Source organism: Seriola lalandi, unplaced genomic scaffold, assembly GCF_002814215.2.
Source record: "Seriola lalandi dorsalis isolate HSWRI2012SDOR001 ecotype SW California unplaced genomic scaffold, Sedor1 jcf7180002054824, whole genome shotgun sequence".
Taxonomy (NCBI): domain Eukaryota; kingdom Metazoa; phylum Chordata; class Actinopteri; order Carangiformes; family Carangidae; genus Seriola; species Seriola lalandi.
Window position 1 is genome coordinate 199515 of NW_019525377.1, and position 22369 is coordinate 221883.

The window sequence follows — 22369 nt, forward strand, 5'->3', positions numbered from 1 at the left end:
AAAAAAAAAAAAAAAAAAATAAAAAAAATAATAAGTAAAATTTGTTGTATGTCCAAATTGAATCATGCCAGCAAAACTGACTCTGAAAAGTGAATGAAAATTAAACATGTAAAAATGTTTCTGTCATGTGTTCTAATATGTTGTTTTCCAGTCTTGCAGACAGTTATTCCCATATGATGTGAATGCAGAACCGCCGTTTTCAGAAAGTCAAGAGGTGGTCAGTTTCTAGATGGATTATTACTGTTGCTACAGGTCGGCATCTTCACTACAGTACAGAAGTGATTGGACAGCGTCTACAGGAAGTAAAGAGGTGACTGGTCAGCATCTACAGGAAAAGAAGGGTTGATAGGCTGTCCAGACTGGCGGTAGGCGGGGGGGTTGGGTGGGGGTTCAGGGCCCGGATTGTACTACCTGGATCAGGCATTGTTCCACATGTCTACTCATCTCCTCCTCGCTCCCAGCCAATGGGGCGCTGCACAGCGGACATACCTGGCCCCCCTCCTCAGGCTTCCTCCTCTTCATCTTTCCTATACGGGCTGGAGGGAAATCAAAGAGAAAGAGAGACACACAGACAAACTTTTAATGTCAAGTTAGTTTTAAATGACTATAAATATTTAAGTTTCCCCACATGATGACATCACTTGTTTCAAGGCACAAGAGATAATAAAAAGGGCTTGAGGGGTGTTCACGTCAGATGAATGTGTTCCTTGATTGCATGTAATATAACTCCCCAACAGGCCTGTCCTCTATTCTCACTTCTGTACAAGCCTACGAGCTCATGAGAGAGGGCTGAGCGGGCTAAACTCGGCCCCTCCTGAAATGTGTTAAGAAACAAATGACAAGCGCTAGATGTGCCGATCTCAGTCCTCTTCTCTAATGCCACCCCTCTCCCTCTGTTTCTTCCTCTTTTCCTCTCCTTGCCTCTTGTCACAGCCCCCCCCCAAACCACACACACACACGCATACACATTTAATTAGAAATTTAACAGAGCAGAACAGCCGTCATTGCGCCCCGAGTCTCTGTCGTTTTTTCTTAACTGCAAATGGTGCATGGGGACATTAATTTTTAGCTGGCTGGGAAAGCAGAGGATGCCAAGAGGGACTGTGGCGAGCGACAGAGGGAGAGGAGGAGGAGGACATAAGGCAATACGCCATTACTGCAGGAGGAGAAGATGGAGGGAGTGAGGCTGGGAGGGTTAAAATGAGAAACAGCCTCCCCCTCCTCCTCGCCAATTCTCCCCTGACGCTAATCGAGGGGAGCGTTGTTAAATACAGAAAGGAAAGGGCCGCTAATTAGGTCCGGCAGGGATCTCTGCCCTCCCTCAGCCGTTATACCGCACATGAGAATGATTCCTGGTTCCGCATGAGGGAAGAGAGAAAGTAATGGAGGGCGAAGTTTAAACTAAGTCTTCTTCAGCTCCAGTCACGGGCTCTGAATTAAAGCAACTTATCTGTGCGATGCATCAAGACTAAAAAGAAACAACACTGTAAACTGGCACTTGTGTTAAATATTATGGAGCTTAAACAGGTCTCTGTTCAACCTGAGGGCCGTATTAGAAATTCAGCACTGTGGACCCAGGCTCATGGAAACACAAGACAGAAGCAGCGAGGCTACAGACAGGGTCTTGTGCTAAAGGGAATATCGAGGAACACCCTTACTTTGTAAATAATGATCACAACCAATGACAAGGTGCTAAAAAATAATATGCATTAATAATATGTGATTTACAGTCACCAAGAGGGAACAATAATACAAGGTGCTTAAAGGAATATAAACTGTATTGTAAGTGGTTTCTGTTGCTCGAATTAGCATCGTATGACGGGGCTTTTTCACAGCTGAGATTTTGCCTTGTCACAGTAGGAATTTATGAAGTCTTCAATGATGATTCACAAAACCTTGGAAAACTCTGGTGTGAGGGCTGTATTGTAACTGGTCAAGTTAGCACTAGTTTTTTTTTTTTTATTATGAAGCTGGCTAGAAACTCAGAAGCCTCAAATTCAAAAAGTTCCTCCTGTTGGACTGTTTTACTTTTTCCTAAAAGTATCTCAGAGCTTAGCCCCAGTTTGTGCCTCTCATGTTACCATTACATTAGAGTCACTTCTTTTCTTTCACTGAAACATGCTAACCAGTTAGCCCCAATAGATGGACCGCCTCACCACTTTCCAATCCTGGCACTAATACTGCCCTGAAGAAGTATTTGGCTGAAGCTCTTGCCAAAACTGGTGAGTAAACAGCTGTTAATGCTAACACTGGCTATGTGGCAACAGAAAAACTTACAAAAAGCTCCTTTGATTAAATAAAATGTGGAGGCAATACATGAAAGGCACAAACTGGAGCTACTGTGGGATAACATGTACATTGAGTTCATCAGGCCCTGGATCAGGCATAAACAACAATCACGCCACACAGTGAAAACTTCCAGTACAAAACACTTATTGTCACCACTGATAACATGGTCGATGTTTAAAAAACGCGGATGTTACAGATACTGATCAACAGAAAAACCTGCTGTGACAGCCACAAGTGTCGTCACATGACACCACCAGTGAGGGATGATGATGGGACATATACAGTTTAATAGTAAAACACACCAGCTACCAACTAATATAGTCTCCTGAGCCTCGACACCTGTGATATCATGTTTCTCAGTCATTTGTGGTGATGATAAGTAATTATTAGATTGTTATATCCATTTAAACTGATGGAAATTTACTGCTAAATATATAAAATGTACACTTTATATGGCACTGTATATCTATTTTGCTTTATTTTCTAAAGTATTCTACTTTATCTCAAGTAAATCCTAATATTTTTCCAGTTATTCAATGACCAAAAACCAAGTCTGAGAACAATAATAAACTCTTAATAAGAACATTAAGATGAAGTGACTGCGTTGTACTGATATAATGTAAATGAAAAGCAACATTAAGTGTGACTCAGGAGATGAGAGGATGTGTGCACATACCATTCAATCTTGTTTGCCTGTTTGCCCGAACTCGTAAAAATGTCTGCAAGAAAGAAGAAAAAAAGAGGAGAGGGAATAAACATTAGATACCAAAGAAACATTATTAAATGTTAACAAGGACAAAGATAACTTTTCAGAGTGAGATTGCTTTGGATGCTGAGAGGCTTGTGTAGAGGTGACTGGGGCACTGTAAACAACTAAACCTACTTCTCTCTTGTTTTCCAGCTCCTCCATAACCTGTCGGCTTCCCGCCACAGCTCCTTCTACAGCCGCTAAAACTCGCAGCTGTAAATAACCCGGGTGTGTCTCCAGATACTCTACATCGCTGCAAACTAACGCTTGTGTCTAATATTTAATACGGATGGAAAAGGATTGAAAGTGGCGCCCGTATCGGCAAAAACTACTCACAACCGACGCCATGTTGGCTTGTTGTGATCACGTGACGCGCTAGAGGCGGAAGTGGGGAAACGTCACATGTTGTTCCGGATGTCGGCCGCTGGGGGGAAGCAGCGGGTTTTATTAAGCACTTTCCTTTTCAGTAGTGCTTTTAGTGTGTCCATACAGACTACATTAGATACATAACTATTGTACTACTACTATAAATAATACTGCTTATATATGCTTATACAAAAGAATAAGAAGATTTTGCCCTAAAAAAAGATGTTACTAAGCTTGATAATTTGGTGTTTTTTTGTGGAAATGCTCCACTTTTCACTCTTAAAGAGTAGTTTCCTGGTGGTTTCTACACATATTTAGTTTTTTTTTCCTTTCTGTGTGGAGCAGATTATTTAGTTTTGTGACAGTTACTAAACAAGTCCTTATTATGCAACTGTAAGTGGTGGAAGAAGAAGCCTATTCTGATCCTTCCAAACCAACAATGTAAAAATGCTGCATTCAAAATCCTGTTTAAGTACAGATCTATCTACATAATTACCAGAAAACTGTGCTTGTGTATAAACTTAAAAGTACTCATTTATGCAAAAAAAAGAGCCACATATCAAATATTGTTTTAACTACTTTATATACAGTTCGATAGTTAAGTCCAGTGGTTCCCAACATAAGGGTTGGGCCTTCTTCAAAGGGTCATGAGATATATCTGGGAAGTTGTGAGAAATTAATGGGGAAGGTAAGAAGGAAAAGTTCTGCTACACAAATTTGTATTCATTTTACATTTTTGGGTCTTGAATGTGACAAGAGGCCTCAACCATCTACTGTTTAATGTAAAATCTGCGAAGCAGCTTGTAAATGCAACTATCAAATAAAGGTAGAGTATAAAATAGTACAGCACAAATGTGGTGGAGTAGAAGTATGAAGTAGCATAAAATAAAAAGTACCTAAAAATTCAGATACTATCCACTGGCATTTGTGCCGTACAGTTAAATCATACATTTATCTAAGTGAATCTGTAACATTTGGGGTCTACAGTAGTTCAAGAGGCCTGGGGTAAATTCCTTGCATGATTAAAAGCAACAGTCGTAACAATAAAATTATAGCATTATGAAATAAATTAAGCGAGGTCAGATTTCTTCATCCTCTCCACCCCTGTCTCTTGCAGAATGTACGCCTCAGGTCTACAGGGATTCAAACCCAGAGGCCCGCATGTCTTTAGCTATATGTGCTGACTAAAGCACCCCCAGCTGCAGTTATGGATGCCCTCTCTTTGACACGGCAACAGTGAGTAGGTAGCAGTTCAGTCCTCTCACCGCCGGCCCATCGTCCATCAGCGAGAGCCGTCAAACGGCCAGGGCCTCCTCCTCCTGATCTGGCCCTCCATTCATCTCCTCACTGCTTCCCTCTCTTCCCTCCTCTCCCCTCCCTACCTGCACTTGAGTTATAGGCCCACTTGCCATGCATCGCCACTACTACCGTATCATTATGATACACTCACTGAATGGCTGCAAGATAGGTCAGGTTTTTAGAAGATGGGAAGAGGCAGAGAGGAGAAGAGCACTGAGACGGACTGACAGGCAGAGAGGAGGTGGCAAAGTCTGCCATTATGCTTCATTTTCAGGGTGGTAAAAAGAGTCACCATTGACTTAATCATTTGTATAATATAAGGTGATTTCAGCAGTTTCACTTAATGAGAAAATCTACTTTATCGCTATAAGGTCTTTATGAGCTGTGTCATCCTGAACGTATGGATGTAACGTCTGCATGGACTTAATAGTTCTTATTTTATGGTGTAAGGGGGGAAACCCACTTAACCCAGAGATACATCATGGCCGGAAGAATTACCCGAACAAACTTTGATGAATATAAGAGATAAAAGCAGTCAAGGAGGGCTTTAAAGACAGCTGAGATTTAAGGAGAAATGGCCTGCTGGTCAACTTAACTGCTGAAAGAGCGGAAAAAACAAAATCTACCATCATCCCCTGCTGTACGGTACTGTTATACATCTGTCATAATTAGGGAAATTCACAATTTGATTCAGTACTTTATGGATCTCTGGTCTCACGATTTGCTACGTTGATAAAACAGCCAAAAGAAAGCAGCACTGAGAAGGTGCCATTTTCAATTACACAAAGTAGAATATCAGAGTCTTAGGAGGGCAACACTGATGTTTTGCCTAATTCATTGTTTTCTCAGCAGCAAAATACTAATAATATCAGGTAATTAGGTCTTTGATTTAGTTCCTGATATTCCAATATACCTGCATACCGCCTTAAAATGAAGGTATTCATTTGACTGTGGGAGGTCTTTATATTTATCATTATATCATGGCCACTGAGTATTCTCAGTTATGAGAGTCTGTGTGTGTGTGTGTGTGTGTGTGTGTGTTCGTGAGTGTGACCTGGTATCTGTCGGAGTGGTGGGCGTCTTCAGAGGACAGAGGCGAGACCACGGGAGACTCTCCCTCACGCTTGATGTGCACCGACAACAGCATCGACTAGAGAGAGAAAGAGAGAAAGAGAAAGAGAGAAAGAGAGAAAGAGAGAGAGCGATAAATAAAATGTCTTCTATATGCAGATGATCTTGTTATATTATCACCTCAGGAGCAACGATTACACCTGCACCTGTCCTCGCATGACAGTTGCTGCATGGGAACAATCAATAAACATGGACAAGGCAAGAGTAATGCTGTTTCCAAAGAAATTTAGACGTAAAGAAAACAGATACAATTTCACTGTTCACTGCTTGTTACCCCTCGGCCTGGCTTGACAATAAGATCATTTGAATGATTTAACATGGCCATGAGGTCCCCTGGCTTTTCATGTTATTGCATTGGACCCAAAGCAGACGAGGCTAAATGTTGTGAGGAGAACATTTACGTGTTGGCTGCTGAAATTTTGAAGTTGTAGCCTCAAATGGCAGCCGAAGGACGAATCAAGAATTTGACAAGCAGTCAAAATGGAAGAGCTGAAAGAAGTTGAAGTGCTAGTTTAGGTGTAAACATTGAATGAAGTTGAAGTGTCAGTTTTCCTTCCCGATACCTGAACTATCAGTATCGGCCGATACCGTGTTCTGATCCGATGCCACTGTGTTTAAAAAGAAATGTAACAGCTGTATACCAACCCTGTACGGATGTCTTATTGTTGTGTATCATGGCTCCGTTTGTAAAACCTGAACAAATACATGCATGTCAGAGAATCTTTCTTTTATTATCTAATTTGACCTTTAGTCATGAAACCTAAAGCTAGGAATAAATAACACTTCCCTACACTACACTAGTGATTTTGGAAAGAACTGCAACAAAATTAAAGGGTTTTATCAAATGAACAATGTAAAAAAAAAAAAAGGTAATTAATTACATTTCTGTCTTATACTCGATCTCTTACATAGAAAAGAAAAAAAAAGAAGAATCTTTACCCTTGGACTATTCCATGAGTGTTATTGCCACAGATGCTGAGAGCGACACGTCATTGATGATGACTGTAACCTGCCTGACTTTGTCTATAAAATCCCTTCCACTGATTAGAGTTAATGTTTATGGGACATTAAGAGGAGTTAGGGAAGAACGAGAGACTGAAAAGAAAGAGGAAGAAGAAGGAGATGAGGAGGAAAGAGGAGGAAGGGTAAACATCTGAAAAGGAGGAGAGTAACTGTCTGACATTATGGGACACTGCTTGTCCATAAATCTGTCTCACAACACTTTGCACACGCACACACTCTCTCTCTTTCTCTCTCATAGACACACACACACACACACACACACACACACACATAAAAGGATCCCAGCTTCTAACCCACTCTGTGACAAACACAATCCAGGGAATTCCTCAAGTGAACAAGAAGCAAACAGATAAAAAAGAGAACAGGAGCAGAAATGAGAGGCAATATCACTTTTTTTTACAAGGCTTAGTCCTGACACAGCTGTGTGTGTGTGTGTGTGTGTGTGTGCTTATATTTTCATGTGTGCCTGAGCTGCTGCAGTTTTTTTTTTTACAAGGCAGCTATGAAATATTTGTATTTACAGTCGTCTCCTATTAATCAAGTGGAAAGGGGCAGAGCAGAGGCTTAAGTGCTCGACAGCAGTAATCTAATAATAATATGTGAGAAATGACCAACCTCCAGTGCTGCCACAGTAAATTGGACATTATGCATGGTGCTTTTATGCCTCTGTGTGTGTGTGTGTGTGTGTGTGTGTGTGTGTGATCTTCGTTTCCTCTTTTACCCAGGTTTAAAAAGGTCAGGAATCATTTACCTGGGGGCATCTGGGAATATGCTTAAGTTTTATCATTAGAATATGACATTTAACGCTACTCTACGTTATAAATGAACATCTTCCATTGAAATTTTGGTCTTTTAAACCAACCAATTAAAGCCACATGCAAAGAGACTGGCTACAAAAAGGTTGCATTTACAGGATGATTACAGGATGATCACTGTGCAGAAACTTTAAGCATAAATTTGACTTAATATGGTAAAACAAAGTGTGTTTTGTGAATTTGCATTGTAGAAATATTTAACATTTTTATTTCAGGGATTTTTAAGTGCAAATCAATAGTTAAAAATATAAAGAGAGGCAAAGAGAAAAAGGTGTATGTGTCTAAATCTCTTCAAGTGCAAGTGAAATGGAATATTATCTGACATGGGTGTGTGTGTGTGTGTGTGTGTGTGTGTGTGTGTGTGTGTGTGTGTGTATGTATGTGTCAAAGGGTGTGTGCCTCTACAGATGTAATATGTTTCTCCTCTAACCCAATCACCTTAGCTTAGCAAGCGGGCCTAACACCCCCATAAGGAGGTGCGTTGGGGTTAATCTCCGGTCCAACAGGGTTGGGTGGTGCCTGCCGGGGAGGAGACGACAACAACAGGCCCGTGTGCTTCAGACTGGCCCTCTCCATTCTCCATGCTCTGCTGCTGAATACTAAACAACGGTGGTGAGATGCGCAGTCACGGTCGCAGAGGAAGGCCAGTGCTCACCCCTCAACCCTCGCTCCATCTGCCTTTCTCAAGTACGAGCCCACCCACAGTGCCGTGAGCACTGCTCTAAGCCTGGGTCGGCACCCAAAGGTGTGTGGGAATGAAAATGCATCCCCCCTGAATTATACTACAGCTCTCATGTGGCATTCTTGTGCATCTTATATGTACTTGTTTTTTCTGCGGCGGGGCATCTGACTTTCACATGGTTGTTTAGGTAGAGATGAAAAAACTAACATGGAAATGATAAAGCACCTGATCGCTTCGGCGGTTCTTGCAGAAAACATTGACACAGGTCTTAGCAATAGAGTAGAGTAATTCAACTGCATATTTTCAGCCATATTGGATTGAGTTTGTCGTATGATATAACATAAAAAAATCTTCATTTTGGATTTATATATGCCGGTATAATGTCCAATACCACAAGCATGCAGCACCCTCTACGTCTGCCCTCTATTCTAACCATCTTGTTATTTCCTATCTGTCTTTTTCCTTTATCTTATCACATCTATCCACAGGCCCCGCAGCTTATTCAAGGTCCTCTGCATTGCGAGTTGGACTTTTCCATTAAACCTACTGTAGAGAACATGTTAAAGACGTGGAAAGGTCTTCGTTTCCTCTTAGAAAGGGGTTCTCCGTCTGGCAGCTAGTGATGTGTTCGGATGAGTTAGTGGAGGCAGACACTATAAGGGAATGCTACTTGATGGCATCATGAATCCGACTCTTCCTACAGTTTGACGTTATCTGTCTTTTTTTTTCTCTCCTCTTCCCTCTCTGTCTGTCTGCGTCTCTCTGTTTGTCTCTCTAATTGGAACAATCACAGTACAGTGCCTCTTGGCCCGGCTGCCTGTTGGATCACAGGAGACTGGTACTTTTGTGTGCCTGTGAGTGTGAGTGTGTGTGAGTGTGTGTGTGTGTGTGTGTGTGTGTGTGTGTGTGTGTGTGTGAGATATAAGACAGAGGCCTACAGTACAGATGATGTACCCTTAGTGCAGCAGAGAGGAACAGAGTATCAGCATCACAGTATCAGAGTAACAGCTCTGATAGATGGACACATGCACACATTTAATTTTGTATTTGCATTTCTTTTGTTGTTGTACTATATCAATGCTAATATAAACAGTTTTGATGTATGGCCATGTTACTGATCACTTGTTGGCATTTTTGCCTTTAATAAAATGTATAAAACAAACGTGCACTTAAATTTTAAATATAAAATATAGGTGGAGATAAAAAAGAAACAGGAAGATGAACGACATGGTGATTTCCACAGGGATGAACACAAACACAGATGTCACGTTACATGTTTGCAAATGAATATTATATGAAGATGAGGTTGATCTCACCTTAGGGGTTCCTGGAGTGGTCACTCCATCCTTGGGTGAAGGGTTCTTACTGCAATAGGGAAAAATACAGAATATATATTACATGATGCAGTTTAATCTGATTACACTTACTGTTACCAACATACACGATCTCTGGGGTTGTGTGTTTTTGGAAGGTGTTTCCCTGATCCGTAACACCAAGAGATCTTCACACATCCATTCACATTAATCCACTGGTCCTTCGTTCTCTCTTACTCTCTGTCCATCCATCCATCCATCTGTCCATCCATCCATCCTTCCTGAATTCTACCGACAAAACAGACTTCTGATCTTTTTTCTTTTCCCATTTACCCAAGTGCTTTTCCTTCTTGAGTTTTATTTCTTCTTTAGTCACCTGTTTTTCTCTCTCTTTTTCCCACTTTTCTCTCTGTCCCTCTTGCCTCTCTCTCTCTCTCTCTCTCTCTCTCTCTCTCTCTCTCCGATTTTCACCCGAACACAGAGATACATTTCTCTGAGCCTCTTCAAGTGTTGCGACAGGCTTGACGTTGACAAAGCGAGACAGGGTTGTCATGTTTGCTTTGAGACCCTGTTAGCACTCCAGACCTCCTTGGACACACACATAAGCACACACACACACACACACACACACACACACACACACACACACACACACACACAGACTGACAGACAGACAGACAGACAGTGGCAAACCATGGAAAGAATGGTGCCTGAAACTGAATTGAGCGTGACCTCTAATCTGACAGCATGCCTTGGCAGACAAGGGATTTCCTTTTTCAATGGATGGATGGGTGGATAATAAGAATAAGAAGCCTTATTTATATGTCACTTATCTGAGAGAAGAATTTACAAAGTGGTGCACAAAAAGGCAGAAGAGCAAGACAAGGAAAATGTAAGAGCAGTGTGATATAATGCATAGCTGCACAGAGTTAGGAAGGAATACATGATGAGACGAGGGACGGATGTATGAGGTGCTGTACACATTCTGTGATATAAGGTGTACTGAACGCCATTTTTCTTTACTGAACAGAAAGGGGTTTAATGGAGAAAGATAACGACGGCATGATGGGAAATGTAGGCTTTTGGAGCTTGAGACTAAGTTTTTGGGATATCTTGGCCTCAGAATCAAAGCTGCGGCGCCTCGATTTTTCTGTCTTTTGTGAGTCGTTCAACTTGATGGAGGTGCGATATTGAATTGCTTGAGTACCCTTTTAAAGGCCCATTCAAACAGCAGATGGACTGCCTTTTGTTCCTAAATGGGATTTATTTCCAAGTGAAATGGAATATGTGGGCTGGGTATAATCACCAATGGGATTTGATTGAATTCTCCAAAATTTGACGGGAATGTCCAAGAGTTATGAATCAGATCTGTGTTGAGAGAGGGAGCAGTGATGAACAGTTAGCCTCCTAGCTCCTCGCTACGCAGGTGGATGAAGAGGATTTTTGGAAATGTAGTTTTTGCCAGCTAAAAACCAAACACAACACCTGCCGCTGTTTGCTCTGCTCGAAGCTGCAACCTTCAAAGGGAGCAGTCAGGGGCTAACGACGATGAGCAGGGTTAGCTGCTCACCTGAATCAAATATGATGCTGTTTACTTTTGTACACAACCCCAAGTGCATTAAACATATTGTACAGGAAGAGAAAAGAGAGGAATTTTGATTTGTAAATTCTCAAAATTTGATGAAATGTGAGATTTAGCATGAAGCTACTACGAGATAACACAGAATTAAAACTTAAAAAAGCATCTTTAACACGGCTTTTAACCAAAACTTGACAAAATAAATCAAACAAGTAGATATTGGCAAACTTAGTTGTTAGTTATTATTGATATTAGTTTGTTGCTGCACTGACGTGACTGACTCCTTTTTCTTCTAAGATGAATTAGTTTGTATATATTAGTATATACATGTGTTTGTATGCATTACAAGCCTCTGCTCATGGTGAACCTGTCTGTGGAAACGTGTCATTACTGTTGCTGAGCTCTGTGTATCTGTGGATGTGCATATGCATCTATTGCAACTGTGTGTACGTGTGTGTGTGTCCGTGTCTTGCGTGTGTGCGTGTGTGTGTGTGAAAGCTGAACAGCGGGCCTCACCTCCACCAACAAAGAGAATAAACATGGGTGACACAGTCAAGCTGCCGTGTAATGCAGGTGAATCTGCCAACAGCACCCAGCCTCCCCAAACACACACAGACACACATACACACCTCTCTTTACCCCTTTTCTACCTCTGTCTCTGTCATCTCTCTCTCTCTCCTTCTCCCTCTATCTCTCTTTTATTCATTACCTGGAACCTCTGCAGAGGCATCAACAATAACAGCCACCTCTACCTGCTTGTTGACGGTGTCAAACAGTGACAAGAGAAGGAGGGAGAGGGAGAGAGAGGAAGAGAGAGAGCGAGAGGACAGCAGTCGCATGCCTGCCGCGATGGGAGAAAATTGCCACAATGACAGAGGGGGTGATAGAGAGATGAAAGGAGAGTGAAAAGGGGGGAAAGAAAAGAGGTAGAAGGAGATGAAATGTGAGGTGAGAGAGAGATGTGGCGAAGGGAGGGAGAGCGGGCGACATAAAGAAAGAGATCGAGCGAGGGAAAGATGAAAGAAGACGGAAAACGAGAGAAAGAAAGAGAGGGAGTGATGGGAGAGTTGGTGTGTGTCAACGCCGCCTCTTCTCGCAGCTTCACACGTCTGTTTGCCCGGTTCTATGAATTTTTGATGGCGAGGGTTATGGGGCTGGAAATTCCAGCTGCCTGCCATTTCAAAGAAAGGAGAAGAGAGTGGAAATGAGCAGCACAACAAAGTGAAACAAACACACAGACAGACGGGAGGAAAAGGAAAGGAAGGGAGGAATGAAAGACGGGACATGAAGCAATTTAAAATGTGTTGTGGTAATAAGGTGTGTGTGTGTGTGTGTGTGTGTGTGTGTGAACGGGGGGGAGACAGGTGAGGCCATGTTGCTGCTTCAAACAGATCTTACAGCACATTGTCCCAGCGCGTCATACAGGACCTGCTCTGAACTGTCTTAACCTAAAGGAGGGGCAAGAACCTGTGAGATCATAAACAGGAAGTAGTCATACGGTATAGGTACAAGGGATCAGATGATGGGTCAAGTGTACCGTTTTGAGAAAGAGGACTTTGTGTTCACTGACTAAAACATAAGGATTAAAAATTATCAAAAATTTAAAATAACGTATTTAAATTTAGTGAATGATTTTAGGGGACTGTGGGTGTAATAAATCCTGTGGGCTGATGGACAACATGAAAACTGTGTGTAATTACACACATCATATGAATGCAGGAGACCGCAACAACAACCTCTGAAGTTAATGAATCACCGTACGGAGTAATTCATAATAAGCAAAAGCTGAGATTGGTCTCATATTCAACAATGACTCATTATTACACAGCCACTAAATTGTGGGAGTTGCAAGAGAGAGAGAATTAAAAAATATATTTTCTGTTTTCTGTTATAATTTCATACTTATAGAGTCATACTTGGGAGGCTCTCCTTAGAATTACAGAGGACATTACAATCACCAAACATTGCGGTAGAAAGTAGGAGAAGAACGCAGAAGCATAGTTTCAGTTTTGGAAAATTAAAATAGTTTGGAGGCAGAATAATGTTATATTAATCTGAACTACTTTGCATTACTCACAATACTTTAGTGAGGAATCATAATAAGTTTCATTTGAGATGTTAATGTTTTTATTTATTCCAGAATATCTAGTTATATATTCTTGTTATAGAATCTCTGCATCCAAAACGTGTCAAAAGTACTACTGTTATTATTACTATTTAAATTATTGAAGTAGCCTTTGCGACTGCGACACAGTTTTATCTGGACCAGTCACAGCATTAGTTTGCATCGGGTTGATCAGGAATTTAGAAGCAATACGATTCAGAGAAACTGTCCACCCTCCCCAAACCTGATTAAATCTGCATCAATCCTACACAAGTAGAAACGGACCAGGTCTGACTGACAGCTAACAGGGTCCTCCGCCCCTCCCGCCAGAGGGAGAGAGAGAGAGAGAGAGAGAGAGAGAGGTCTTTTGTCAGTTGGGTGGAATAGATAGAAGGAGGAATGCAGGGATGGTGCTAACCTCAAGATGCTGATTGCTTTTTGCCTTTTTGTGCTGTCTGCTACAGAGGTGGGGGCTCCTCTGGTGGAGGCAAATTGATTATGGAGGAGGAGGAGGAGGAAGAAGAAGAGGAGTGGGGATATGAAGAGGAGGGGTGATGGGGTATGTAGATTACTTTGCCCCCCCCCCCCGAGCGATCTGACATGTACAGGGCATGATAGATTTCCATTTGCTCAACTCTATGTGTGCGCGTGTGATTTCCATGTCCATACGTGAGAAGCTGTGGCCCATGACCAGGCGACAGAGCTCACAACCACAAGAGAGGACAGGTTGGCAGTTGTAATCACACACACACACACACACACACACACACATGCAGGGAGAACAGAGCAGAAGAGAGAGGAGAAGATATAGAAAACAAACACACCCACAGAAGGACAGATATCTATAGAGGAGAACGGGCGGACACACATTCTTCACACCAGGATACTCAAACACGCACCTCCGTCTCCATACCCACAGCTCTTTCATTCAGCAAGTGCTGGTCGTCATTAAAGGCAGATTTACTACAAATTGGACCAAATTCCCACTGTCACTTTCAATGATGGCTGCTACCATGCAGAGTGCCAGAGAGTGGGAGAGGGAGAGGCCGCGTGTGTGTGTGTGTGTGTGTGTGTGTGAGGTAAAGAAAGAGGTTGCTTTTGCGATATAACACACACAGACACACACACGCTTTCTAACTTCATTTCATCTCCTGCTCCCTCAAACATGAGCAAACACACACTGAGAGTGTGTGTGTGTGTGTGTGTGTGTGTGTTGGATGGGTTAATGGCGAGTAGCTAAATCAGCCAGCCGTGACTTTGGCCACCGTCCCATCTCACCCGGGGGATGACGCTGTTTCCTTAAATAACTGTGTGGTTGTGCATGTATGTGGCTTTTGAGCTTCCCCGGGCTTATGGAGTCTCTCAGAGCCACAGAGGGAGGGGCAGATTACTAACCTGTATCAATCATTAAAACACATACACCTACACCTCACCATATCACACAATGATGGATGACCTTCTGTTCTATTCAAGCTTTAAATTCTACAATCCACTGACTTGTTTTTTTCCCCAGAGCTGTCTCTCTCTGCTGATGAAGGCCATGAGATGTGGCTGAAAGCTCTAAGTGGGAATTTTCAGACATATATGTTATTTTTCAGTTCTGTTCTTCATCTCATTTAGTTCTTTACATTTGCTTTTCTGTAAACATACTCTGATCCCTTCATCCGTCCTTTTTCCTTCTTGTTCATCTTGATTCTTCAAGATTTTTCACGATTCTTTTGATCGGTTTTTGAGTTCAGACTAGCAGGCAGATTCGTAACAATCTGTAGCTTTCTCCATTATTGATATAAGCTTCCTTCCTAACTGTCTACCTGTCTCTACATACATCCTTTCCTCCTCACAAAGCCAAGAACAATTATACATGTTGACCCATTCACTCTGAGGACAATGGGTTTATCCCAAGTCAGTGCTGTGGTTTGGGGGGGGGGGGGTACAGCTTATAGAAGCAAGATCAAGTCAGGTAATGATGAAGTGACAGGATCAGGTTAGAAGAAGATAGTTTGATGGACAGTTGTGAAGGGGCAAAAATGAGAAGAGTGAGGACAAGAGTGAAGTGTATAAAAAGGAAGGAGAGGGAAAAGAAAAGATAAGAAAGAAGAGGGAGGATTAGAGACAAGAGACGAAGATGGAGAGATGGGAAAACAAGAAGGCAGGAAAGGAAATAAGGAGGACAGGAGGAAGGGGTACAGTTGGTGTAAACGGGGGGGAAATGAAGTGTGATTTCCACGTGGGGTGACGCTATCTGTTGCCCTGTTCCTCCAGGTTAATGGGGACTATCATAAAGCTGGGCCGCTTAGGTGGACACCGGGTCACGCACCAACACACCCACACACCCACACACACACAGGCCACACGTGCATGTACACAAACACACGCACACACAGCCAGACGCGCGGTCAAGGTGAAATATGGATCCTAATGGTTGTGTCCCATCGTTAAAAGGGCTTGCAGTTGATTTATCCACCGTAAAACAGCTCGTGCAACTGCCACGAGGAGAAGAAGGGGGGCGGCAGTGAACCTCAGGTCACAGGTTTGAATCCGAATCCCTGTAGGAAACACTTAGCGCTACATTGATGGCATGCCTCTGCCTTTTATGCAGATTTATGGCACCAAAATCTCTGCTCAGGAAAAATATGGGTCACTGAGTCTGACATAAAAGCTGAGTTAAAGCTCAGCCTTCACTGTACGCCTGAAAAATATTCACCTTTATGAGTTCTGAAAGTCCTGTTTACCTTTCCTGCTACATTGGCATCCCCATAATGTCACCTGAGTCCAGCAAATTAATGATGACATATGCTGAAATAATATATCAGACCTTTTTGACATTCAGTAAAGAAATACCTCAATATGCATACTTTGTTTTCTGTGCATAAGCAAAGGTATGCACAGTTGTGTTTAGCTTAGCTTAGCAGGAAAAACAAGCTAGCCTCTTTCAGAAGACGTTTAACCACCACAAAACCTTATATTATTATATTATAACATATTTTATCTGGGTAGCTTTCTCGACTAGTTAGTTAGTCTCTGGTCAGTTGTGACTGTAAACTGTGTGCGAGAGTGTGGGAGAGACTGAGGGGAGGTGTGTTTAAGGCCTACCTGTGGCATATGCTAGCTAGCCTCTCTATCTCTGTCTCCATGTGTTCCTGTAGCTCTCCGGGCCTGAGCAGCACCTGGCAGATGGGACAGACTGGAGCCTGGCTGTCGTACAGGGACATCTTCTTTTTACCTGGAGACAAGACAAGGAGAGAAACATCAGCATGTGCATGCATATTTGCACTGTGTCTAAATAGGGCGTCAGAACGAGTCTCAGATGAATATTTCCTGCACAGAGGCTTCAACATGTAGTTTCACCAAGACAAACCAGATGTGTCTGTCTGTGTTTGAGGTCGTGTTTTTCATGCTACACACTGTCTTTTTACTTTTAGTTTAAACATCAAGAAAATAAGGTTCAAGTTTCAGCATCAAGGTCACTCAAGTAAACTCGCTGTGTATTCTTTCAAGCACGGAGGCTTGAAATGTGAAACACACATTAAGTGCATGTGCAGTATAATCTTGCACTGCACACCCACACACACACACACACACACACACACACAAAGAGGGGAATAAAGTGGTGTACGGTCTCCATTGTGTAATGTTTGTCCCAGGTCAAAGCAGATTTAAAGAATCGTCAGCCAGATGAGATAATGCTGTATAGAGTCTGCCAACACTACCTCACTTCATTGTCCTTGATCAGCAGGGCACAGGGTGGGGCCCACCTGTACGTGTGTGTCTGTGTGTCATTGTGTTTCTTGGGGTGGGTGGAGGGGGAGTGGGTTATGTGTGGACGGCGTGCGCATTGTTAAGTGTGAGTTTTAGCAAAACAGCCTTTTGTGTCTGTGTGTGCGTTAAGTGTGTGTATCGTGCTGTACATGCTACTTCTTCAGGTTTATCTTTGCGTCTGCTTCGGCTAAAAATATCATCCATTGAAAGTGTCTCAGAGCTTAATGTTGGAGGACACTTCCTGAATTTCCTGTATTTAGCCAATCAAATGGGCTTTTTTTAAGGCACGAACAATAGGCTCCACCTCAGCCAGGATATCCTGTTTAGACTGCTTGTCACCACGGCAACAAGAGGACCAGGTAGGGGGGACTCCCTATCTGTCTTGTCTTTGGTGTTTCTCTCTTTTACGCATGCATGCACGCAAACACGCACACACACACACATATACATGCACATGCACACACGGCCCTCTGGGGACATGTATCCTTGCTCACATATTGGTCTGTCAGAACAGTTTCCTGCAAGAGGACTCATCAAGAGACAACTAGTGGGCAACACACACACACACCTACAAACACACACACACCTACGAACACACACACACACAAAAAATGCCACACACGTCACCTCCCTCCCTCCCTCTCTTTCTCCGAGCGTGTGTGCGCATACCAGCCTCCCATTTCTCCTGCACCGCTACTTAACAGAGCCCACAGCACTGGACACGTTAAGTGACTTTGAAAAATAGGTAATCGATTACTCTCTATCTCTCTCTCTCCCTCTCTGCCCCTTTCTCTACCTCCTTTTTTTTTCTTTTTCCACACCTATCCCTCTCACACTCGCTTTCTCTCCAGCCTCATCCATTTCTAATTTTCTGCTCCCTACCACCCATTTATTTGTTTCATTTCTTTCTCCTCCTCTTTCATCTACCTCCCATCTCTTCTTTCATTATTTCATTGTTCGCCTTCTTTCTTTCTTTCTTTCCATCCCCTCATCTCTCTCTTGATCTATGTTCATCTCCTTTCCCTCCTTCTCTTCTTCTCTGCCTTATTGTCTCCTCCCTTTGGTAAATTTCCCCTTCTCTCCTTGTTTCTCCACCCCCCTCCACCCCCCCACCTCTCTCCTTCTCCCCTTTATTGCTTTGACAAGATAATTTGAGTCATGCTGAAGCTGTCACCATCCGCCACAGCAAACAAAGAGAGATCCAATCCCTGTCTGCTGCTGATGGGGCTCTTTCTATTCCGCAGGCAAACACACACCTGGAGGACATGGACACACACACAAACGCACTCACACACACACACACACACACACACACACACACACACACACACACACACACACACACAGAGGCATGTATGCAAACATGCCTACGCTTGATTATTTTTAGGCTTTTGTAATATCACTTTTTTGCACACTTACTTTTTTTTTTTTTTTTTTGCTTTTCAATGTGCAGTGATTTCCTTCTGTATTGTGGAATTTTCCGTATGGATGCATGACTTTTATTTGTACTGGCAACAGATTGATGATAACAAAATGTAAATGCATGGGTGGGACAAAAGAATGGCAACAGGAAAGACTTGTATCAGAGCTGTGTATTCTGTGAGATGATTTAAACTCAGCTGTCTGACACATACTGTATACATACGAATCATACCGACTCTGATGTGATGAAACAGGTGGAAAATCAACATCCATGTAAAGGAATAGAATAGAAAATATATATTTCTTAATTGATAAATAATAATTATATGATAATTTATCTATTATCGATGATAAGGCTCCTGCAGTGATTAGAAACCCTTTGATTTATTTACAGTTATAACAGTATTTATCCAGCATGTGAAACGTCCTAACAAATTAAGTAGCTGCTCCAAATCAAGTAAATTAAAAGTCTGATGTCAACTTTTACTTTTAATTTCTGCCTTAAATCCGTCTTTTCTCTCATCCCTTTTATTTTCCATCCTTCTCTTCTGTCCATGTTCCTGTCTCACGTTTGTGCTGTCACTCTTTCTCATCCTTCGTTCTTCCCTTCTGTCCCTCTATTTTTCCCTCTCTTTGTCAAACGCTCCCTGAGGGAAGTGAGTGATGTGGAGAGGTGGACGAACAGATAAATCCAGGGGAGGAGGAGAGAGAAGAAGAAGAGGAGGAGAGGGGAAAGGGGGAAATGGGTGTGTGTGTGTGTGTGTGTGTGTGTGTGTGTGTGTGTGTGTGTGGGTGGGGGGGTGTTGATGTGATGTCGCACACCGGGGCTTGTCAGCGCCTTAAAGATGATTAATGTTGGGGCAACACACACACCGTACACACTCCCCACATGTCCTGCTATGGACCTCACACAAACACACACACACACACACACACACACACACACACACACACACACACACACCCTGCGGCACAACAAGGGTGCGTTTAATCTCAGGGAGCAGAGGGAAGGCACCGGAGTCGGAGAAGGTGGGGGACGAGGATGGAGGTGAGGAGGGGGCTGGACAATAACAAGGAAATAGGACTGACAGGACTTTTTAGTGCTGAGATCCCTCAGTGAATGCCAGCTGGCGGAGCGAACGAGGGATGGATGGATGCACGGGTGGAGGAGAGGAGAGAGGAGGTGTGCATCTCTCTGACAGCCATGATGGAGTGTCGGCCTGATCCCCCCTAATGTGCCAAGATGGATTGTCTCATCTCTCTTTCTCTGACTTTCTTTCCCTTCTCTCTCCCTCCATCCGTCTTTCTACCTCTCTCTCTCACTCCCTCCATCTCCAGTTTTCCTGATGTCCTACTTTTGCTTCTCTCTCCAGACCCTGTCTCTCTCTCTCCCTCTCTCTCTCTCTCTCTCTCTCTCTCTAGTTAACCTGAGCCTCTCTCTCTCTTCCTTGTCACCAACTTCCCTCCTTTTCATCTCTGTCACTTGATCCAGTTAATGGCGCTCACTGGCTTTTTTCATGTTCATGTCACAGAACAGTATGTCACCCAGCTGGCAGGAAGCATATCCACTGACTTTTTGCATCTCCTGTCTGATTTATTTACCGGCTGCTGCGGCGCTGACACGTACGGCTCGCTGGTCTCAGCTCAACCCGCAGCGACACTCGTTGCTGTACAGTAGGTGTGTTGATTTGTCCGGGCGAATTCATATGAGAGTCACAAATTTTCCAGCAACAAGTCTCTGATAAATCCTCTACTTGACACGCTGCTGAAAAACTAAAATAAACTTTAGAAAAAGAAGCTGAACGGAAGCCAACAAAAAAAAAAAAAGAAGCAGGAAGTGGGAAATGTTTTTAATATGAAGTGTCTGAATAATTTATGATGAAGGTCTAAGCAACTAAAGAGCCACTAAATATCAGCTTTTGTTATAGTAATATAATAGAAGCTACAGGGTTTGTAGTTTCAATAATTATCATTGACTTACTGCCTATATTATTGATTTTTATTGTTTATTAATTTACTTATTCATGTGCTCACTTGCATTTTAACTAATTAATTGTGTATTAATTTTCTCCTTGAATGAATTAAATGATCATAAAACATTATTGTATGTCATATTTTATCTTTTAAATAGGCTACAAGAACAAATATAAATAAGTTTTGTTCACTTTTGTTTTGTCATTGAAGGGAAATACATACATGGTTGTTGTGAGTTGGACTGAGAGAGGTCGAACAAGCAGCTGTCAGACTCCAATATAAGATATATAAAAAGACCTATTTTGGATTTGGGAGGAAAAATCACAGATATTGAAAAGTGATATCAATCCAATATATTTAGATGTGTTTTTGCAGGTTCTCCGCAGCAGAAGTAAAGAGTCATTTTCTGTAGCAGACCTGAAAATATCAGTTGAAGTATTTGGCTAATGAAGCAATGAAAGTGTGTTTTCTGAGCTGTTACAGAAGACCTGAGGTCTCCAGCAGCCCAAACACAGAACTCGGGTTAAATGTGCTCTATAAATAAATCTAATTATCTAATAATAAATAAAAACTAGACAGGCAATTATAGACACCAGATGGTGAGGAGGATAGAGCTAGATCATACGGAAGAGTGGAGAGCAAAGAGGAGGAATCTTCCCTCCCTTGAGGAATGCTTTCACTTTCACCCTTACTCTCATCCTTATATTCTTTCCTTGCTTCCTTCCTTCCTTCTTTCCTTCCTTCCTTTACGTCCTGACTTTCTCTCTCTGCTTTGGCTTTTCTCTCTTCATACTTCTTACCTTTTCTGTTTATTGTCCTTCTTTGTGCAACTATAACTGAATGATTGATTGATTGACGTGCATCATCATACAGCAAGTTTAATCTGTATTAACACTTGCAGTATCCTTCATGTTCCTGTATTCTCTCTCTCTCTCTCTGTCTCTCAGTGTCTCTCTCCCCTCTCCCTGTGTTCCTTTGGTCCAGATGAAGTGGGAATCAATAGATGCTAGATAGCGCAGGCTCCCAGTCACAGACTACAATGAGCTGAGGTAAAAGGCCACCTCCAGAGAGGACAGGGATTGTCAGCTCAATACTCGCTCTCAATGGGACCAGAGATAAAAAACCATTTGGGGTGTCCTCATGGCTCAATGGGCTAAGAGGCAAACCTTGTACTCACAACACTGTGGGTCCAAATCCCATTTAATGACCTGTATTGCGTGTCATCCCTTTGCTTTTATCTTGCCCATCACCCTGCCGCTCAGGAAGCAGGAGGCTGGTGTATGTTGGACTGTTTCTGAAAGCTGAAAAAAAATTAATGGAATGAACACACTTTACGTTTTAAAAGATGCAAAGAAACGTTTGACTCGCCGTGAGCTTTGGGAAGTTCCTATCTTTGAAAAAATCTGCTGCAAAGGGATTGAATGAGACTTGTAAAGTATACACACAATCAGCTAATGAGCGCCGAGCATGTAAACTGGATTTAAACACAACAATAAGAGTCAGGAAAGACGAGGCTCAGATTTATGAGCTGGCACATATACAGTACGTTTGTGGGCAACACACATGTACATGTACACACACACACACACACACTGCAATATGCACAACTTGCGAAAACACACAAACACATTTCCCAAATGGAATTACAAAATGTCTACATGTGGAGGCTGCTTTTCTGTCCTTGAACAACTGTCTTCTCCTTGTGTGTGTGTGTGTGTGTGTGTGTGTGTGCACGTGCACAAACACACTTCCATTCCCCCTCCTTGTTGTTCCCCTAAATGAGTTTTCTGACTTGCATCAAGTGTTTATGCCCGCTACCCCTCTTTTCCTCCTCCTCCTCCTTCCTCCCTCCTTTTACTCACTCC

The 22369-nt window shown here is 42.5% G+C and overlaps 1 protein-coding gene across 8 annotated transcripts in view; it reads right to left on the bottom strand.

Annotated features, from left to right (window-relative positions):
* rnf220a (ring finger protein 220a) overlaps positions 1-22369 on the bottom strand; it is a 174518-nt gene that overhangs the window by 28215 nt on the left and 123934 nt on the right. For 5 of the 8 annotated variants that reach the window (XM_023426258.2, XM_023426259.2, XM_023426261.2 and 2 more), the window contains exons 3-7: positions 16443-16572; positions 9670-9718; positions 5757-5852; positions 2966-3008; positions 412-536 (exon numbers count right to left, since the gene is read on the bottom strand). In XM_023426258.2, coding sequence (XP_023282026.1) covers positions 412-536; positions 2966-3008; positions 5757-5852; positions 9670-9718; positions 16443-16572 — 443 coding nt within the window. Of the gene's footprint in view, positions 1-411; positions 537-2965; positions 3009-3172; positions 3410-5756; positions 5853-9669; positions 9719-16442; positions 16573-22369 lie in introns of those variants that run through there. The other 3 variants (XM_023426260.2, XM_023426263.2, XM_023426265.2) reach the window with 2 other exon arrangements.